We start from the raw sequence: 20510 nt of genomic DNA on the forward strand, positions 1-20510 counted from the left end.
TAAAGTTCGATTTTCTACTGAATTTGGATGTCCTCAGAGTTGTGTGGAGAACTGAAGAACTAAAGGAACTGGAAATAGGCACCTATGTTTTAGAAGGTAAAATAAGCTTAATTGTTAGATGTATCTTGTGTCAGAAATTTGGCTCAGATTTTTAAGTTTGAAGTAAAAACCATTAGAATGAAATTAAAAATAACAGACATCTAGTCGTGCTTTTTTTTTTTTGTCAGAATAGCTAAAACAGTATATCTTCCTTTTTAAACTCAATCTTGGTTTGTTTATTTACTTAGAACATTTATGAAAGACTGTGGAACTGAAAAAATGTTTCAGACATTACACCCAGAAGTTCAATGTAGAATTATTTTTTTTAGATTAAGTGATCTAGGTTGGAGATAGGATAACCAAAACCACGCTTATCCTCGAGGCGCAAAGCTATAACAGAAAGCCATTTTAATTTCTGTGCAACTGAATGGTTTCACTGGAGATAACAGAAAGATACTAAAAAGCAAAAGTAATCATAATCATGTACCATTATAAAAAGGAAGAAATTATTTTACTTACTTCTAATGCATAACAAACAGGTTTGTCTCTGCCGAGTTTGTAAGCTATCGTGGTTAGAAGACCATGGTCAGAAAACACGGACTAAATAGGGTAAGAAGAAAGAAGAAACACAGGCACACTTAAGTACAGGCAAATGATAAAAAAAAAGAGATAAAACTGAGAGGAAAAAAAAAAAAAAAGATATATAAAAAGTTTAAACAAAGTAAATTATCTATATAAACAGCTGAGATAAAACCCTTGAAATGCTGGTGTTTTAATTTTTCATTTTCATTAGCTGCCCTGGATCTTTCCAGACTTTCTATATCAAATAACTAATAACTAGTACTACAGAGAAAGAAGGGTGAAAGAATAAAGAATAAAATAGCCAAGACAAAGAAGAGAGCATGTAAGTTACACAACACTCAGCATTTTTTTGAGTGAGTTTAAGAATTATACACAAGGGAAGTGCAAGAAACTTACTATGAGAAGTTCACTTTGCAGCTAGGAAGTAAGAATCTTACTGAAACACCTCGAACAACTATTACTTTCTGTTCTTTTCGATTTCAATATGCAATTCAATATTTTTCCTTACCTCCAGCAATACAATTATTGCTAATAAGATTACAATTTATTTATAGTTATACTCAACTATTTAACTGAAGTTTGCTAAAAACAAGTGAAAAATGAAAAAAACACAACTGACCTTCTGACCTGTATTGCACAGCAAGAAACATCCTGTTCCATACCTAGCATAAGAGCAAAGAAAAGTTAAAACTAGGACATTTAAAAGATAAGCAGTTACTGCAGTTCTTGAATTCATTACTCCCCTAGGGAGACACCACATTTTTTCCTCCTGAAATGTATGTTACCATTAATGGACAATGAAACCATTCCAACATAGTTTATTTAAACACAGCTTGAGGCTGAAAAATCTAGTTCCACACTTCTCTCTCTGATTATTTCTTGTACAGTACTTATCAAGGAGCAGACAGAGCTGAAAGCTGAGTCTGAATTCTTCTTTACTGGTTGTGTTTACTTACTTCAGTTTAAGCTGATTATGAAAGCCACTTTATAAACCAAATATTTCACAACATTGAGTTCAAACTTTTAAAGGTGAAAATGCAACAAACTTTGTTCCTGTCACAAAGAAGATTGGTTTTTTTAAAACATATTCAAGTTCTAAAAATTGCGTGTATCTCATTTGAAACATTACACGTATGCACAGACATACAAAAACATAGTTTAGTAGCCTCATGCTCTGTGTTCATTTATTCTAACTAATTAAGAATTCATTTTTATTTAATAGTCTGAAAATCCAAAGCTTACAAATAGTAATGAGAAAGTTATATTGTTAGAATAAAAAGGATAAAGTAGTTTCAAAAATTGGCTAGAAATCTCATCTGATATTTAGCTTTAGGTAGATATTTTTCCAAACATCTCTTATTTTATAAAAATATTTCTTATAAAAATACTTTGTGTCAAAATTGCTCAGAAGCATGTTTGTTTTAACAAAATACAAGGCTACTAACTTTGATTTGTGCGTAAGTATAAAAGATAACTTGAAGGTTAATTAGCAACAAGTATAAATTAATGTGTAATTAAATCTGTGAAAATCCAGTGCTGTGTATACACCTAGACATTCATTTAAGCAAGAAATAGCAAATGAAACAGTAAGTCACTTAAGTATAGAGCTTTTCCTCAAATAAATATTTGATTACACTGCTTGCCTGATTGAACTGATCAGCTATTTTAAACAAGAGAAAATAAGATGCTGAGAACTAGGAAAAAAATCAGATTTGAAACTCTCCATGACTGAGACACAGAACCAAAGCTAAGCGCTGTAACTTAAATGAATTCTTCCTATCTAGCAGTAGTGTGTGGTTTTTGTCATTGAAATCTATGCAATCTTAACTCACACTGCCTGTATTTGTTTAACTTTAGATCACACCATTTAAATAGCAACTACTTAGCTCTGTGTTTTGGTGTATTTTAAAATTAAAAGCCTTCTTTCACACAGAGATATTTCCTCACAGTGACTTTGTTCCAAACTATACATCACAAACCATTTTACTTTAATATCTTCAATATTTTATTCAAAAGTCAGGACACTGTTTAATTTCTAGATCAACACAGTTGAAAGGTAGAGCTGTAGTTATGTGGTAACTACAAAAGTATTTGGCAGTTAGCTCAGAAGAGAACATAATACTAAATTTAAAACAGAGCAGTGACCTACTGTTTATCTCACAACATTCATCATAACCTACGTGTTTTTTGCCTGCCCATCTTGGAAGCACATTTGCCCAACAAGAGCAGCAGACTGGTCACCCAAGCACTGAAAAAAAGAATTTTTTTTTTAGCGAATGTCTTCATATGAATCACATTCACAAACAAGTAACATGAACAGATATATTTAACTATAGCTCTAACCTATTAGGAACACACAGCTAATTGAAAGTGAGGAAAAACTTGTAGAGATAACCCTCTTTCCTCTGTAAGAACTGTAAATAAAATGTGTCGTGATGCTTGTGGTAAATATCAAAATTAAAAATTATTTAATGCATGTTGTGGAAAAAAAGATGAGAATCTGCCTCAAGTTTCTGGATTACGTATATACTGAATCCCTTTTACATATAAAGCAGAGCTTGGTTCCATTTTGTAATGCTATTCATTTCCTTAGAGAGTCTCAGTTTTCAGCGTAACTACACATATGCATTAGAGTTGTCAGCTGTATTTCCACAGCCAGATCTTAACTTCTTCAGTATAAATTCCACTTCAAAATTTATTTCATGTTAAACATGAAGCTAAAAAACTTGGAAACCAACAACATTTTTGTAGCAAGATTCACCCTTCTTAAAAATTTTTGCAGGAAGTTGTGTCTCGCACCAAAATTGATTTAAAGTTGACTTACCCCAGAAATTGGTACACCCGTCAAAGCTCCAGATTTCTGAATCACAAAAAGAGAAAGAAAAGCTCCAGATCAGCTTTCCATGAATACAGTTTAAGGTAATCAAAAAGAAGCTAGACTTATATTTGGGAAGATAAAACTTTGCATGCATAAAGAAACAGATGAAGTCACACAAAAATGGATAGTCACTAATGCTGTAGAAGTTGGCTTCAAAGTATGTATTTTTTACTATTTCAATTCTCTAATTCTACTATTTCAATTTCTCTACTAAGAAACAGAAAATGGATGTAAGATATTGATGAGGGAGACAACATCTTGGAGAAAAATACTTCTGGTAGGAGAAACTTTTTTTCTAGGAATTTATTGAATATAGCATGAAGTGAAGAACTACAGCTACAACACATAAAGACAGATTCCTGGGAGAAAAACAAAACAAAACAAAACAAACAAAAACACATGAGATAATTAAGAAAGGAAAAAAAATGAGTAAATTCTGTTAAGTTATATGTATGAAAAGCAGAGATTCATAGCATAGAGTCATTACTACTCACTGTTTAAGATTTACTACATCTTAGTTAATACTAAGAGTAGAGAGGTAAATAAAACCAAAAGCTTTCCTCTTTTTGTATCACTTTAAATAGAAATGCATGGTAGTTGGTTTAAAGTCAGTGAAAGAAAAAAAAGCAAGGAGGCTTTAATGCCTAAAGGGTCAAATAAACAATATGATTGAGCGGAGTTGCACATTGGACTTATGCAACTCATGACTAAAATAGGGCAGGAAAGGGTCACATGAACTATATGGCTGAGTTCAGCTGCACATTGGACTTCAGCTTCATGCAGCTCATTCCTAAAATAGAGTAGGAATTTTACAGGTACACTTGATGTCATCTCAACAGTTCTTAATACATATGTTTTTTGAAATATCAGTGTACGGAAAACAAGGTGCAGTGTAACATGCAGTCTGTGTCAAGCTTAAAATGTAGAAGTAAAGTGACTAGAAAAAAAGTAGTTGTTATGCAAAGACAGATGCCTTATTTTAAGGTACAGCGTTTCAAGTGGATTAGAACCTTTTCCAAACACTACCAGCTTTTCAGTTGCATTCTTGCAGTAGGTATCATAATAAATATGTATCTTGACAACATTTATCTCTGTCTTTAAATTTTTTCTTTGTGGAACTGCAAAAATGAATTTTCAGTGAAGCCATGCAAGTGCATTTCCAATATGATTTTTTTTTTTTTTAATTCACACTTAATTTAACTGGATTGAAGGTAATTCAGTTTTAAAATGCACTAAAAACCCCGGTGTAATTTGATGTTTCAGTATAACACTTATTAGACAACAGCTCTGTTTTTTACTTCAATATGAAAATAAATATTCAGCAGCTTGTAAACTAAAGCACACACATACATAAACATTATATTTTAGATTTTTATATATATTTTTAATATATTTTATATATTTAATATTTTGTATTTTAGAAACAATTTTGGTGTGAACACTCATTGTAATATCTCAAATTTGGAAATACTTGCAAGTTTAGTGGACTAGGAAGTGTGCTTTTTACTAATCCTAAAATCAATGGAAATGCATAGCATATAGACAGAGTGGATAACATACAGGTGGTGAGCCTAATACAAGCCTTTACTCACCAGGCTAGGACAGATTTTCTAGTCAGCAAAAGGAAGAAAAGAAAAAAAAAGTGGGAAGAAAGGGGAAAAGAAACACAAGTACAAATTTAAACTGACCAGCTATTCTGCTTCAGGTGCCACACTGTAGTATCTCATCTCTTATTACTTTATTGCCTAGAAGTATTTCGTTTGCTCCACTCATTCAGTTTAATTACAACTCACACTGATCTGATGTTTCAAATTAGTGAAAGTCAGTAATGATTTCTAGTAGCATCTTTAATGACATATTAGTAAAATTACTTACATTTCAGGCAAGTTGGATTTACATTTGAAATAAAAATATTTTAGTTTGTCCTAATTACAAAATGCTTGGATGTCCTTAGTAAACAATAGGGTAAAATGCCAGGAAAAAATAACAGAAATCACAATATCCAGTTTATCCTATTTGAAGGATATTCTTATTTTAAGAATAAATTATCTGTCACTTTAGCAGAAGAGTTAGTGCTACATCATAGTAAATCTGAAATTTCAGGCCCATGACAGAAATCCATATTTTACTCCTAAATAACCTTCACATTAAAAAAAATCTCATTACCTTTGATCTACTAATTATAGCTTGCATTCTGACAGGTAGTTTCTACAGTACTTGTCAACAAAAATCAAATTTTTATGCTTATCAAAAACCTCTCCCATCTTGTTTTGTCTGTTTGACACTTAACGTCTGGCAGATATTTATCTTTGTATAAGATCTGACAGCAGGACATATTGACATACTAGTCATAAATCAAACAATATTAGTCCAGAAAAAGCCACTATTTGAATGAAAATTCTCTGAATTGATATTGACATATTTTTACAAGATAAACTTATACACACGCACAAGCAAACATACCATCAGGCCATAAATCTCAGATGAGCTTCGTACTTTTGGAAGTATATCCATAGGAATATCAAAGAATCTGAGCACAATACAAAGTTATATATATGGTCAGTGCTAAATCAGGAAGGATTTTGCATTTATTTTCTGAAATAAGTTTAAGATATAAGGAAAAAAAAATATAAAGGGAACTTAAATATCTAGGATTTCATGCATATGTTATTCTATTTCTCATAAATGTGACACTGAACTAGAAAGTAAAACAGAACATATTTGGGTATTTTGAAGACATATCTAACTCCTCCATATGAGAAGTCATTCCTCTTCCAACACTACCTTTATAATATAGTGATTAATAAATTTAAACTCAAAATAAAAACACTATCATTGTAACTGCCTACAAATGAAATTAATGAAAAAAACAAACTATTAAATTGAATTGTTTTCATGAAATACTTTCTACCCACAGAAAAATTCAAGGCTCTGATGTTTAAAATTACTTGTAATTTGGACTTTTGGTTAACATTGAATCTTACATATTAGCAGTAAATACAACAGTAATTGCTGATTATAATCTAGATCAGAAATTCTTAATATTGAGTGTTTTTAAGACATCACTTATAGAATCTTCTTAAATAGCATTATTACTATAAAACTGAGCTTACTGGCAGAGCTCAGGATCCCAATCCAAGGAATGAATGTTGAACAACATCGTTCTACTGGCATTAGTTACATCTGTACAGTGAACACCTCCATTCTTCCCACCTGTCAAACACTGAATTAAAAAAATAATAATAATAAAAAAATCAACAGTATTTGGCATGAGAAGGTACAAGTTTACTTCAACAAATTGCAAACAAAATCTAAATTCAGATACAAGTTTGCTTCAACAAATTACAAACAAAATCTAAATTCACACAGTTTTCAGCTTGGGAGTGGGAACACTGATGTTTCTGCAACAGCTAAAGCCAGATACAGTAGAATAAAGGCATGGGAAAGATAGTAAGGGCACAGCAGTACCTCCTGGATTCTTATTTTACAAAAGTGGCTAATACATCTTTCTAAAGTTCAAGTTTGCCCAAAAGCATGCGAAAAATTATCCAGCAACCTATAAATGGGAAATGACAAATGTGCATATAAAAAATAATAATAATAAAAAAAACTGTAATAGGGACAGTACAAGTCCATCTTTATTAGGAACTTTAATGGAGTTTCTTTAACAACTTATGTCAACATCACCATGTGATCAGTAATTATCAGTGCTCCTGCTAGCATCCCAAACCTCTGCGTATAAGTTTTGCTACAAACTACACAGGCTTTGATCAGCAAGTGAACTTGCAAAACTTCCGTAGGATGCAAAAAATCCTTTTTTTCTATATAAAGAAAACTATGCAGTATTTCAGAAGATGACCGTATATTGTTACAAACATTCAATAAATACTAAATATTTTGTTTTGTTCACAACTCCAGGAGAAAATGTTTTAGGTAGGAACTTGCATACAGGAAACTGAAATCCATTTTTAGAAGAGTGATAATAAACTCACAAATACATACCCATATGAGCCACGAATCAATAGTCCCAAACATTGCTCTTCCATCATCAACTGCTTGCCTAATCTCTTCCACATTATCCAACAGCCATCGAAGTTTCACTGCACTGAAGTAGGTGCTAAGTGGAAGACCAGTCCTAAACTGTAAAATGAAAAGCATAAATTTAAAAAAAAAAAATCAAACATTTAACATGCAGAGATATTCTCCACAACTACTGTTGTTAAATATAAAAAGAACCTTAGTAAATGAAAAACTCAACACCCAAAACTCAGAGAAAACTCATAAACTTTTTATTAAAATAAATAATAAGCTTTCAGTAAGCAAGTCTGAAAATATCAAACCCAAAGAACTACTGCATAATGGACAAAGATCAAAGCTGAGTTAAATCCAGGTCAAAAATCCTTTATGTGGAAACAGTTGTTAGCAGAAATCCAGAGATATCTAGGATATCTCAATATGACCAGACACAAAGTGAATTTGACACAGACAAGCAGCACGCTACAAGAAAGACAGAATTTGTATTCTACTTGAACTTAGAAGCAAGTAAGTTTATATACTTTCCACATTTGTTTGCTGGCTGTAAGCAGACATATAAAATATTTATATAATCAGTCAAGGAAAATGTAAATAAAAGAATTATGACATTATTCTGTAAGCATTTATTTTCAAATTTTGATGTATACTCTTATTAGAAAAAAATTGCTTTTTATAAAATATCTTTGCAGTTCTCAGACTGGTTGCAAATGAGTTCAATACTACAACATATGATGAGAAATGATAATGAAATATTTAATATCAATAAGTGATTTTTGAACATTTTTTTCCCACTTGCTCTTACTTTTTGGAGGAATATTTATTAGACAGGAAGCACATAATGAAGTCTCACAATTGCCCATCTAACTTCTCTAGTGAAATATCTAAGGCGTATTACCAATTTATTTGAGGAAAATAAATATTTTCCAGTCTCAGACTGCTGTATAGCATTATGTACATTTTTTATTATTTGACAAGCTGGAAGCTACGACTGACTGACTTCGTTTTAGGGAATTTTTCAAGAAATACCTCATAACACTATATACTATCTACTATATCAGTAAGAGTTCAGCTACCATTTAATATTCTGTAATCTCTCTTACCTTAAAAAAGGATTTGTTATTTCCAGGAATTCTCTTAAGAAGCCTTTCAACTGTTGACTGAGTTCTTAGGTCAAGCCACACTAGAAACATGAATAAAATAAATTAATCAAATGATCTATTACATCAACAGTGACATAATTAAGATGTTTTCACAAAACTCGAGTATATTTGCCAGTAAATTCCTCTTTACTCCTTTTTTTTTTTTTTTTTTTAATACGGAATTAATATTACATTGCCATTGTATTTTTAAAGTATAGTTGTAAAAAAAAAACAAAAAAAAAGGTTGGATAAACTCATTCAGTTTAGAAGAACTAATGATTTGCAATATCAGACATGATTTTCCACATAATAGAACACATATTTTTCTCTGCTAGAGCACAAGTGAATGACTAATACTACTTCGTTTATAGCAGATGAATGCTATCAAATTAAAAGGTTAAAACAAACAGTAGGTTGATTATTTACTATAATTATGAAACTTTGAACTAAAGTGCTATGCCAGAGTTATCATGGTAGAGCTTACAATAAAGCTGTAAATAACATGCATTTAAACACATCAGAGTCCTAGTCTTTCAATGGTACAATGCTAAATTGCCTGACACTTGACATAGGCTGAGTGAACAAATCCAATTTCTCAGCAGGAATAAGCAGAAAAGCCAAGAAAAGTAAAAAATACAACTCCATTAAGTATTCTTTTAAACTCATAAAAAATGTTTACTTTAAGATTAAATCCTAAGAATCCTGACCATTGAGTAAGCTCCTTCATTTGAAATGAAGTGGCTTTGAGTAAGTCAGGGCTTCAAGGCATGCTAAGATGTCCAAAACCCTTCAGGAACTTTGTTTTTTTGTTAAAAGCTTATTAGGTGTTTTCTTAAGTTATTAGGTAATAGTTGTAACAGAACGTGGCACTTGTGTATACAAACACACAGCTAATGATGGATCTCAAACACTGAAAAGAAGTTAGTAGGCCAGGCCACAATGAGATGCATGCAGAACTAGGAAAGCATTTTTTCTACACCATACTCACTTTACAATATTACACGTTCAAAAAGTATAGTAGTTACCAATAGCATTATAAAGAGGTTCTCCAGTCGTCTTGTCCCAAACCACTGTTGTTTCCCTCTGGTTGCTAACTCCAATGGCTTCAGGACAAAATAGAAAGAAGTATCCTTTTCAGAGTGTTTATTTTCCACTTTTTTGGGGGTGTGGGAGGGAAAGGAGAGGTGGAGATGAGGGAGGAACATGTAAGGAGAAGAGGCAAGTAAATGGGAAATAAAATGCTTCCAACTTTTTCATATTACAATCTAGAAAGATTACTTCTAAAAATTGAGCATTCATCTCTTACAGTGCTCTGAATCCTTTTTATTTTTCCACAAATTAAGACATCAACACTGACAGGTAAACTAATTTTCACCAATAACACTTGAACAATTTACATTTCAGAATTTCCTCATTCACTGCTCATGTCTGTGATTTTGCAAGATTATGTAAGTCTATCCTGCAGATTTTGCCTTGCTAACATACATGAACAATATTTTTTCTCATCATTCCTCCCAAACAAACTACTCTCAATAAAATTTAGCATTTTCTTTGAGGCTAAGGCTAGTGGCCACTTTTCTCTTTATTGAGTTAAAAACTAGAGAATCTGACTTGCTCAACTATGAGCATGTTAAAGCCACCAGTTTTCTCTCAGAATACCTTTTATGTTCGTGATGTCTATGTTCAGTTGCTGCAGTTTCTCACAGGTTCTTTCCACACATTCATGGACTGACCTTAAGATTTCCTTTGGATCTTGTTCCACCCATCTATAACAAACAGTAAACATAGGTTAATAAAACAAAAAATGCAAGTCAAAAAGCTACTTTTAGAGAAAAAAAAATCAATTCTGAACTAAAATCAGCTGAGCATTTTGTCACAATCACAGCTATGGATATGTTTTACATATCCATAAAATGTTTAATACATTTCAAAGTCTTTTTAAAGAGTAAATGGTATTTCATAGCAAAACTGTCTGCAGAAAACAATAATTCTCTTCTATCTCAGGCAGAGGGCTTAGGGGCAAATGGTAGACATGTCAAGAGGAAGGCAACAAAAAACATCTCAGCGAACAAACTAAGCAATCTCCATGAATTAAGCCGGAGAATATGATTAAATTGTAAAAATAGGCAGCTTAACCTCTTTAAACAAGACTTCAAGTGAATGATCGGTCAGAATGAAAAACTAAGTCTCCTTACTTTTCATAACTCATAATTCATACTGGATACCCCATGTAGTTATTTTACACCACGTTTCCTACCACAAAGTCATTTATAGCAGATACTCTTTTCGCAGTAGTTCTTCATCAACTTAAGTTCTGGTCATGCCTACACGGCAGTATATACAGTCTATCAAAATGTACACAAATGAATAAAAAGCCACAGAAAATTCATACCCTTCCTTAGGGAATTTCTGCTGTATCTCAACTTGATGATGACTCAGGAGCTCTGCTGTTTTTGCATTAAATACCTGCAAACAAATTACACAATTGGATTTTCTATGAACAGAGAGGTTTAAACAACAATAAATGAACATGTATTATTTGGAATAATTATAGTTAAATGATAATTGATAGTTATTATCTCATCTATCATTAACAAAACAAACCAACCAACCAACCAAACAACCCAGACAAACAACCAAATATCCATAAACTGAGTTCAGATGTATGAATTCATGCAATTAAGGAGCAAAGAATATTTTGGTAAGCTTTGCTGTCAATTATGGGAAATAACCATATTCTTTTCTTGAGGAGGCTTTAGAAGTTAAACTAATGATATATATTAGAATTCACTTCTCAGTCAGTAAAGTACCAAACACTAGTGATAACAACTTTTCTTTGGCTTCTGCTCTGTTACTCTGATACCACAGATATGGCAAAAGGAGAGATCGCTATCATCGCGTCACTTTTCCTAAAAGTGACAACTTTCAAGAGACAGATAATCACATCCAGTTTAGAGCCAGTAGAAGGGATCCAACTGTGAAGAATGAAGAAGCACCTTGACAGAAACCTGTTTGTTTCAGTGCAAACTGCATATACAGAGCTCATAAACAATCTGAGAAGAAAAAAAAAAAAAAAGACTGCAGCAACACAATGCAATAAAAAGGAGAAGGTTACACAGAAGGGTGACTTAAATTTGGATACATTGCAATAGAAGAAAGAGAGAAGGGAATCCTGAGTGCTATACTAATAGACATTCTTTAGGAAACGTGAAATGGAGTTTCTGTCTTGCAGTAGAAACTGAAACAGAAGACACATTAACTTTCATTAACAGTGGCCTGATTCTGAAAGTAATCTACTGTGCCAAGCCAAAATGACACGAAGTAAAACATTCAACTTGATTGTATAATGAATAACTGACAGGGCAATAACAGTGTTCCTAGGAAAATGGTTCTTTCTCACTGACACCATTCAGAACCTTTTGTCTAAAGAACATTCAGAAACCTTGGAAGTAAAATCTAACCAGAGAATCGAGTCAATTGCAGAATATGGCAGCAGGACTCCACCCTAGCTTTTCCCAGTAAGCAAACAGAGCAGGATTAGATTTAGACAATTCCTCTCATACTCAAGGTACAAAATTCCTGCCCATCCCCTAAGATAGGACTGAATCTTTTCTAGACTTGCTTGGAAATCTTCTCTTTCCACAAATTTTAGTAACTTTTCTTAAAGCTTTTAATCTATAAACTCTTGATTTCATTTAGAAATCTTTGAAACGGTTGGACGAACTACTGCAATGAACAGATGAAGTTCTGATTCTCCAGTTCTCCAAGACTTTAAAGTGTATCTTTAGAGAGAAACTGAAGTTCAGAAACATTTTAGTTACAAATTTAAATCACAGAATAGTGCAGGCCTTAGAGATCTGTAGCTACCTCTGGTACAGCCACCTGCTCGAAGCAGGGTCATCTATCAGATTAGACCAGGTTGCTCATGGACTTTTTTCCAAGCAGATCTTGAAAACTTCCAAGGATGTAAACAACACCATGTCTCTGGAAAATGCTAAAAGCTAATATTCCCACTCAGCTCCTCAGAAAAGAATTCTTAAAGAGGTACAAGTTCTTTATTTTCTGTTACCAGCCAGAGACATTACAGGAAAAAAAGCATCACTGTATTTTTTTCACTCTATTTACTTAGCTGTATTTCACCTGCAAGCTCTGCCTTGGCATGAAGCTATCCTAAGAGGGTAAGCTCTGTCAGTACTACATGCTTGGAAGGAAGTACCATAATTGGATAAGGGTTTTAAAATGCCGAACAATAGAGTTAATAGGAGAGATTGTCTTGCATGCATGTAGAAAGATAATTTTACTTGACATTCCCTTTATACCAAAAGTGTAGTAAGATTTATGAAGTTTTTATAAAGATTGAAGATATTATATTGAACACAGGTTCAATACATATTTATCTGACCTACTACCAACATTAAATATCACTTAGTAAGCATTCACCATTAATCATTTCAGTATTCCTTGAAACAGAAAGCAGTACATAAAGATTCCTACCGCTAGCAGGAAATAAATACAGACTCAATTAGACAAGGTCATTCATTAAATCTAGAGTGTATGGCCTGCACATAATTAAGGGTGAAGCCCTAGCAGAGAAAGGCTTTTTGTCCCCTTCTGTTCTAACAGGAGTAATTTCTCAACAAAGCCAGTGTCACTACAAGTGCATAGATCTTTCCAGTGTCCATAGAGAAGAACTAAGTAAACACTCTCTCCTAATCTATCACGAAGAAAACCACAAACTTCTGACAACCTCAACAAAAGCAGCGGACGCTCCCTGTACCCTAGGGCAAGGGATTAAAAAGTTTCACTGAGAACAACATCATGTTATACTGTGATAATACAATTCTGATACACAGAACGAAGCCAAACGTGAATGAAACATGACATTTAAATCTGGAGGAAAATGGTAAACAACGCAGGGAATAAGCTGAAGAAAACAGACCTCCTGCCCCCCACACACTGTAGCCAAAAAGGAAAAACTGTGTCCTTGTTTTTCACTGACAGTGGTGAGAGAAAGAAAGAGGTGACAGTGACTAATTCAGACAACGCCAATCGCATTCCTGTTGAAACAGGTTTGAGGTGTATTTCCACCACTGCTTTCCTTCCTTTCATATTCATTAATAACTGATTTCAATATACGATAGAGATCTCTAAATTCTTGCAGATTCAAAAATGTCAGTCAATTTTGCCCTCATTGTATCAGCAGTAGTTACAGAGGAATTGCCTAGGCTATTTGAATACATGTTGCTACAAGGGCTGCTCTGAAAGAAATGCCTCCTATTCCATTATGTTGGCCTATGATGTCAGATGTGGATGTTGGTGATGTGGCAGTAGAGGTCTAACCTTCCCACCAGTATTCCATGTTATTGCCGTGTGACAGATGGCAGCAGAGGGACAGTCTGACACAACGGGTCTGATGTGGAAGAGTGGATGAAGCAGAGGTGTGTCACTGAACTCCTCCATGTGGAAACAAAGGCATCCGCTGACATTCATCAATGTTCGCTGAACATCTGTGGATGTTAGCAAAGTGAGGCAGTGGATGGTGCATTTCTGCAGTAGTGACAGCAATGGTGCAGATTTTTTTGAGCAACAGCATGCAGGCTCTTACTCATCACTGGTGAAAATGCATAGCTAATGGTGGTGACTGTGTTGAAAAACAGTATTTTGTAGGTGAGAACTTATCAAGTAGTGTTATTGTGCTCTTTGTAGCTGTTGTATTTTCAACGGAAAGAAATGAGAGGCATTACTTTTGGAGCAAGCTACAAGTTTGATGGAAGACAGTGAACATTCAGAAACGTACTGAATTCTCTGGTGGAAGATTAATGAAAAAGGATTAAATACTTTCCTTCTACTCACAACTAATTTATCAAATAAAGAATATGAGCTTTGAATCTTACAACAACAAAGCAGAAAAAGAACACACCTAAACAGCTACATTGTGTGTAAACAAGCAGAAGGGCTGATCAGTTAACTCAAGCTCTTTCTAGAGTCTCACCAATGATGGCACATTAAGGAGTGCAAATAGTTGCGTGGCGTAACGATTACTCTTGACTTCTTAATAGAACAGATCTCATCAGTTGTAATAATTTTGAAAGAATGAACAGAAACGTGAGGCAAACAAATATAAGGCTCATACGCAAGTAATTTATAACTACTCATAAGCTTTGTTACTTATGACAGCTGTGTAACTGCCTGCAGAAAGCTACATTAGCCTATGCTATATTTTCATCAGTTTCCATTAAGCTGAAACAGCAATAGCTTCGCTGGCAAAAGCTTAGAGCTGGAGTTTTGAAATTGCATTGAAATCAACCCAAGTGGGGAAAAGATGACAGACCAACAGTAATTCCACCCCCAGCATTTAACTGGAATTAGTAGGTCGATTTCATGAATGAGCACAGTTTAACTTGTCTCCTAGAAATTATCTTGTTTGGAAAGCTCCTGTTGAATAGCTCCTGTCCCCCTCCACCCCCAGAAGCACTTAAGATTATGGGAATAAAACCCAAACTATAATGTATTTTAAAAAGTTAAGAGTGAGGAAAAAATTAAAGCTTTTGCAATATTTTAAACCCTTCTTGTTAGCTAGAGCAAAATTTGATTTTATTTCTCAAACTGCAGGGCTACTTCCATAGAGAAGCAGAACAGATTCCCCTCCCCAGGGCAAGCTCAATGGATGCTAAGTGTTTTCATAAGTAAAGGCAGTTTTTGTTTACTGAGGAATAGTTACAGTGTGATATATTTTTATTTGCAGTCTTTCTTCTGGAAATGAAGTAAAGGTAAAAAGAAATAGCCCAAGGAGGTGGAAAAAAATAATCTGTGGTTGACTGACACACTGTATGTGTACTTCACTGTGTAGGCCCTCCACTGAATATATCTTTTGAATAAAATGCCAGAAGGTCTTTATCTAGCAAAAACCTTTCAAGAGATCAGGCCTGGGTTCAGATGGTCATTAACTCAAAACTCCAAAATTTTTAGCAAGAATAGCAGAAGTCACAAAGAGTTTTATGATATAATTATTGAATAAAATAAAGTGAAATGAGAGACGCAAATATTTGATGAATGCATTTGGCAAAACATCTAGATCAGAACTTAATCATTCAAGTACACGTGTTTAGATTATCCAGCTTGGTTATCTTAAAAAAATGAGCCAAAGCAATTGCAATGCCATTCAAAGTACTGAGCTCTGAAGTCCAGTAAGTAACTGAACTTGTTGCCCATGTTCATCCCAACTGAACAGAAAAAAAAAATGAGAACTCACATGAGTAACTACAGTTACTCCTGCAGAAGAAAGTAGCTTAGAAAAAATCCAAGTCAAGGTCCTCTGACGCAAGGCCACATATGTGCTAAAACTATTTATGTGTATTATGTGTGTAAGAAATACAAGGATAAACAAGGAGTGATGGCAACAGAAATGTACTTTTCTCAGTTCTGCTGTTTCATACAGCCTCATTCACATGAGCAGAATTTCTCAAATCTTAGTTTCTATTCACATATAGAATCTCAGAATAAGCAATGCTGGAAGGAATCTCCAGAGTCGTCTATCCTGACCCACTGGTCAAGTAAGATTATATTCAAAGTTAGACCAGGCTACACTGGGCCTTCTCCAGCCAGGTGTTAAGCACCTGCAAGGATGGAAATTCCAGTCTTCCCAGGTGCCTGATCTAGCGTTTGAGTCCCTTACAGGGAAATATTTGTTGTTTACATCTATAGGAAATTTCTCTTGCTGCAACTTGTCATCACTGCCTGTTGCCTTTTCCTGTGCACCTCCAAGAAAAGTCTGATTCTGTCTTCTCTACAAACTATGTTTAGATAACTGAACCAATTACAGTGCCCCCATAGACTTCCCATGGACAAATAACCCTGGGTCTTCCAGCCTCGCCTTGCATGTTGCATGCTGCAGCCTACAGACCATGTCAGTGACCCTCTGCTGGACTAAATGGAGTTTTTCAGACACTCTGTTCCTCTGTGGGGACTGAAACCAGACACTCCACTTTGAGTGCTGTCTCATCAGAGACACACAGATAGGAATAATTAGTTCCTTTGATTTGCTGGCTGCACTCTTCCTAACGTGGTTAATCTTCACCAGCATAAGGACAATCTGCTCTCTCATGTTCAGCTTGCTGTCCAGCAGCACCCTGGATCTGCTTCCATTAAGCCTTCTTAGCCTTCTGTCCCAAGCGTTAGACTTTGTTGAACTTCATGATACTTCTGTCAGTCCAGTTCTCCAATCAACTGATCCTTAAAACCCACGATTATCTGCAAACTTGACAGTACATCCCAAACCATCATGCAGGCTGTTGACAAAAACTTGCTACCATCCTCTGTGGAACATCATTTGTAAGTTAGCCTCCATTTAGACTCTGACCTATTGATAGAACCTTAGCCAATGTTCACTGCCTTAAAAAAAAAAAAAAAAATAGGAAACAGCTACACAGTCCTGATAAATACACTCACAAACAATTTGGTTTTAACTGGTGACTTGATGAAGATGGTGGGAAACGTACAGAGAGAGATCACCGAGGAAGGCATGCAAAACAACTATCACAGTGAAAAGATCAAAAGGTAACAAGAGAGCCAAGGAAATGTCTCAGACAGAAAGAATACCACATTACATTTTGGCATAAAGTGTTTGAAAGAAAGGTCTCTCTTCTAACTGTGGTAATCTCTCTCTAATACAAGATTCTCCAGGTACATGCATTATTATCTGATTGACTGATGTAGCTCGTTGCAGATCCCTGCTTGCTTGGCCCTCTTCTTCCTCTCTACCCCACTTTTTTTTTTTTAATGCAGTGAAAAAAAAATTCTCAATCACTTTATTATCATAACAGTTTGATCACACTGCCAAGTTTAAGAGAATGCTGTATTTTGAAAAGAAGTTAGAGAAACTCAGATGAATACATGAAGAATTGAAAGAAATGACAAATACTATACACTTAAAAAAAAAAAAGTGAAGAAGTATGGTTTCTTATTTATTTGTGAAAGCATCTTGATTCCTGAACAGAAACATATCTCATGCAAGACAAAAAGCCCAAACTGACAGTGTCCAAACTACTGATGAATGTATCTAGCATGAGAAATTTCTTGTTACAACCTATAAATAGTACTTGTAAAATGAGACTGAGTACAAATTTAAGGCTGGAAGTGTCTCTTAATTGCACAGGTGTTTTGTTTTTACACTAAGAGTTAACTCAGCAGCACGCATAAAGCAGACAGAATTTATTTTCAGGCATTACAGGGAACTTTTCCAATGTGTTTTTTCTTTTTTTCCTTTTTTTAAAAGGGCTTCTGACAGGCATTCCAGATTGCCCACTGGTGTCATTTGTCAGTTTGGAGTTTCTCTCCACCCCCGGATCTGTGCGTTGTCATTTGACAGTCCCATGAAGGTCGTGATATTGAGAAATAATTGTAACACAGGTCAGGAAGAGACTCAGTCCCCTGCTTCAGGGAAGAAAATTCCACGCTAGGGATTTCGCATTCATCTTCCCAGCTCAATTTGGCATTTTATAACTAGCGACTATTTCACTTGCACAGCGGAAGTTATCATCGGCGTCAATATCAAATCGCTATGACTTACTGTCTGGGAGGCAGGACAGCATTTGCAGGGATCTGCAAGCAGGAAGCTCATACAGTAAGTTACATCTAGGGGAATAACATTACCGCCTATTGCATAATAGGGAGAAAGATCCTTAAGCTCAAGGGCTGGTATCAGCCACCCCATCCTTACACAGGCCGTGCCCTCCCGCAGCGCTCGGACCCCCCCGGCTCTGACGCGGCTTGGGGAAGGGGCGGCAGTTCGGCCAACACCGCGCACGGGATGCGCTGACACGCTCCTCCCGCAGGCCCAACGTTTCAGCTGGGAACTCGGCACGGTCACCGCGTGCTTGCTTGAACGCTACAGCCCATCGCGGCCACCCAAAGGACAGCTCGCGGGATTCCCAGCCGTCCGACAAAGACCCAGCCGCCCGCAGCGCCGGTTCTCCGCAGCCCCTCGCTCGCTCCCTGCGGGCAGAGCGAAGCACCCCGCGAGGCTGCCGAAAAAGCCGCCGCCTCCCCGCCCGCCGCCCGAGCTCCACGATGCTCTCACCAGGAAGCGGCTGGAACTGGTGCCCTGATCGATGGAGCCCACCAGCGGCCCCAGCACCATGCGGTCCGACGCGGCCATGGACCCCCTTCCGACGCCGCCGACGCCGCCCCCTCAGCACCTCGGGGCGGGTAACGGCCGCGCTCGCTCTACACCACCGCCTCGCTGCCACCGGCGCGTGGCTGCCGGAGTGAAGCCGGCGGGGCGGGGCGGGGGGCGCTGCCGCGCGCAATGCTGTGGCGGAGCCAATCAGCGCCCGGGGCGCGGCGGGGGCGGAGAGGAGGGGGCGGGGCCAAAAGGCCAGGAAATGGGCCACCGGCAGGAGGGGCGGGGGCGGTAGGGGGGTGTGTGTCACGTGATAGGGGGCGCGCGGCTCCTCCCTACGGCCGCGGTCGGTTGGGCTGGGGGCGCTGAGGCGGTTCGTGAGGGGGGCGCGGAGGGCTGCGCCGGGGGCGGCCGCGCGTCGAGCGTGTCCCGGTTTCGCTGGCAACCCGGGAGAGCCGCTCTGAGGAGGAGTCTGGCGGCAAGCGCTCTGGAGGCGGTGGGGCGAGGCTTCTCCGCCCCGGGGGAAGATGTCCGCCGAAACTCGGCTGCTCGGATCGTCCCTTGGCTGATGAGGGCGGGGGGGTCTGCGTCGCTGTGTGCGACCTGACCCGGCGTCCCCACAGAAATAGCGAAGGTGTACGATGTCGATCGTCGTTTCTCGGTGCTTGTTGCTAACCAGTGCTTCAGGAAAAGCTGCCCGTGTCGCAAGGCCCGTGGTGGAGTTGCAAGAGCTGAAAATGCTGACTAAATCGTACAAGAAGTCACCTCGCAAAGCCTTGCAGTAAATGGGCTTCCGCAGGCTCCAATAAACAGATTATGCTTGTCCGCTGTAGTTCTCTAAAGTCTTCGTGTTTTGTCACTGCCGTGGTCTAATTAGTGCTGCCAATTGGTGATGTTTGATGTGCCATCTACAGCGCTTCCCACATAGCACTGCTGTGTCTGTGAGCATCAAGGTTTTGGTGTGGGTGCTATCTTCTCCTGTGTAATAACAGCGAGTGACTGCGTTACAGCCCCAGCTACAAAGTCTGAAATGACTTTTTTTTAAAGAGTTTTTGACTTGATTAAAAAAGGACTTTTTTAAGAGTTAAGAAAGCACCTAAACATTAGGCTGCTAGGAAGGATTCTCTACTACCCTAAAATGTAATATTCAAGATTCTCATTAGTGTAAACTGCAGAGACTGCATTGCTGAAGGACTTTCTGCAGCCCGTACCCAGTGAGGTCCCTCATCTGCCACACCGTGCTCTGAAGGGCACTTCTGCCCCAAGGCCACAGGCAGTGACTGCTGTTGACTTTAAAAGTTTCTTTGGGGCTACAGCATCTCTGTACAGGCTGAAGCTCAAGGAATTAATTTCAAGGGATCTTAGCCAAGTCCCAGTTCATCAGTATAATTACTAGAAAAGGTATGTTTTTGTGTGCTTTTTTTTTTTTTTTTTTAACTTGCCCTAGGTGTTCTGATGTTAACACCAGGTAAGTCACAGTTATTTTCAGCAAAGATTGAGGTCTGTCAAGATGAATGAAGATGCAACATCATGACTAACACTTATGCAAAACAGTAAACTCCTATGTTTGCATGTTTTCACATTTACCTGTGTAAAATTTACGAAGATCATTTGGTTACAGAAAATTCCCCGGGGAAGCAAATTGTCAGTTTTCACAGAATCACAGAATGGCCCGGATTGGAAGAGACCTCAAGGATCATGAATCTCCAGCCCCCCT

General features: G+C 36.9%; 1 protein-coding gene across 2 annotated transcripts in view; it reads right to left on the reverse strand.

The window, feature by feature from the left end:
- Positions 1-18964, reverse strand: part of GK (glycerol kinase) — a 36029-nt gene extending 17065 nt beyond the window's left edge. For both annotated transcript variants that reach the window (XM_031599281.2, XM_031599280.2), the window contains exons 1-12: positions 18752-18964; positions 11066-11139; positions 10333-10439; positions 9699-9776; positions 8635-8714; positions 7502-7639; positions 6613-6722; positions 5963-6029; positions 3446-3481; positions 2802-2869; positions 1241-1283; positions 559-639 (exon numbers count right to left, since the gene is read on the reverse strand). In XM_031599281.2, the coding sequence (XP_031455141.1) occupies positions 559-639; positions 1241-1283; positions 2802-2869; positions 3446-3481; positions 5963-6029; positions 6613-6722; positions 7502-7639; positions 8635-8714; positions 9699-9776; positions 10333-10439; positions 11066-11139; positions 18752-18829 (960 nt within the window). In that variant the 5' untranslated portion in view covers positions 18830-18964. The remainder of the gene's footprint in view (positions 1-558; positions 640-1240; positions 1284-2801; positions 2870-3445; positions 3482-5962; positions 6030-6612; positions 6723-7501; positions 7640-8634; positions 8715-9698; positions 9777-10332; positions 10440-11065; positions 11140-18751) is intronic.
- Positions 18965-20510: the final 1546 nt, after the last annotated feature.

Source organism: Phasianus colchicus, chromosome 1 (assembly GCF_987193195.1).
Source record: "Phasianus colchicus chromosome 1, bPhaCol1.hap1.1, whole genome shotgun sequence".
NCBI classification, from domain to species: Eukaryota; Metazoa; Chordata; class Aves; order Galliformes; family Phasianidae; genus Phasianus; species Phasianus colchicus.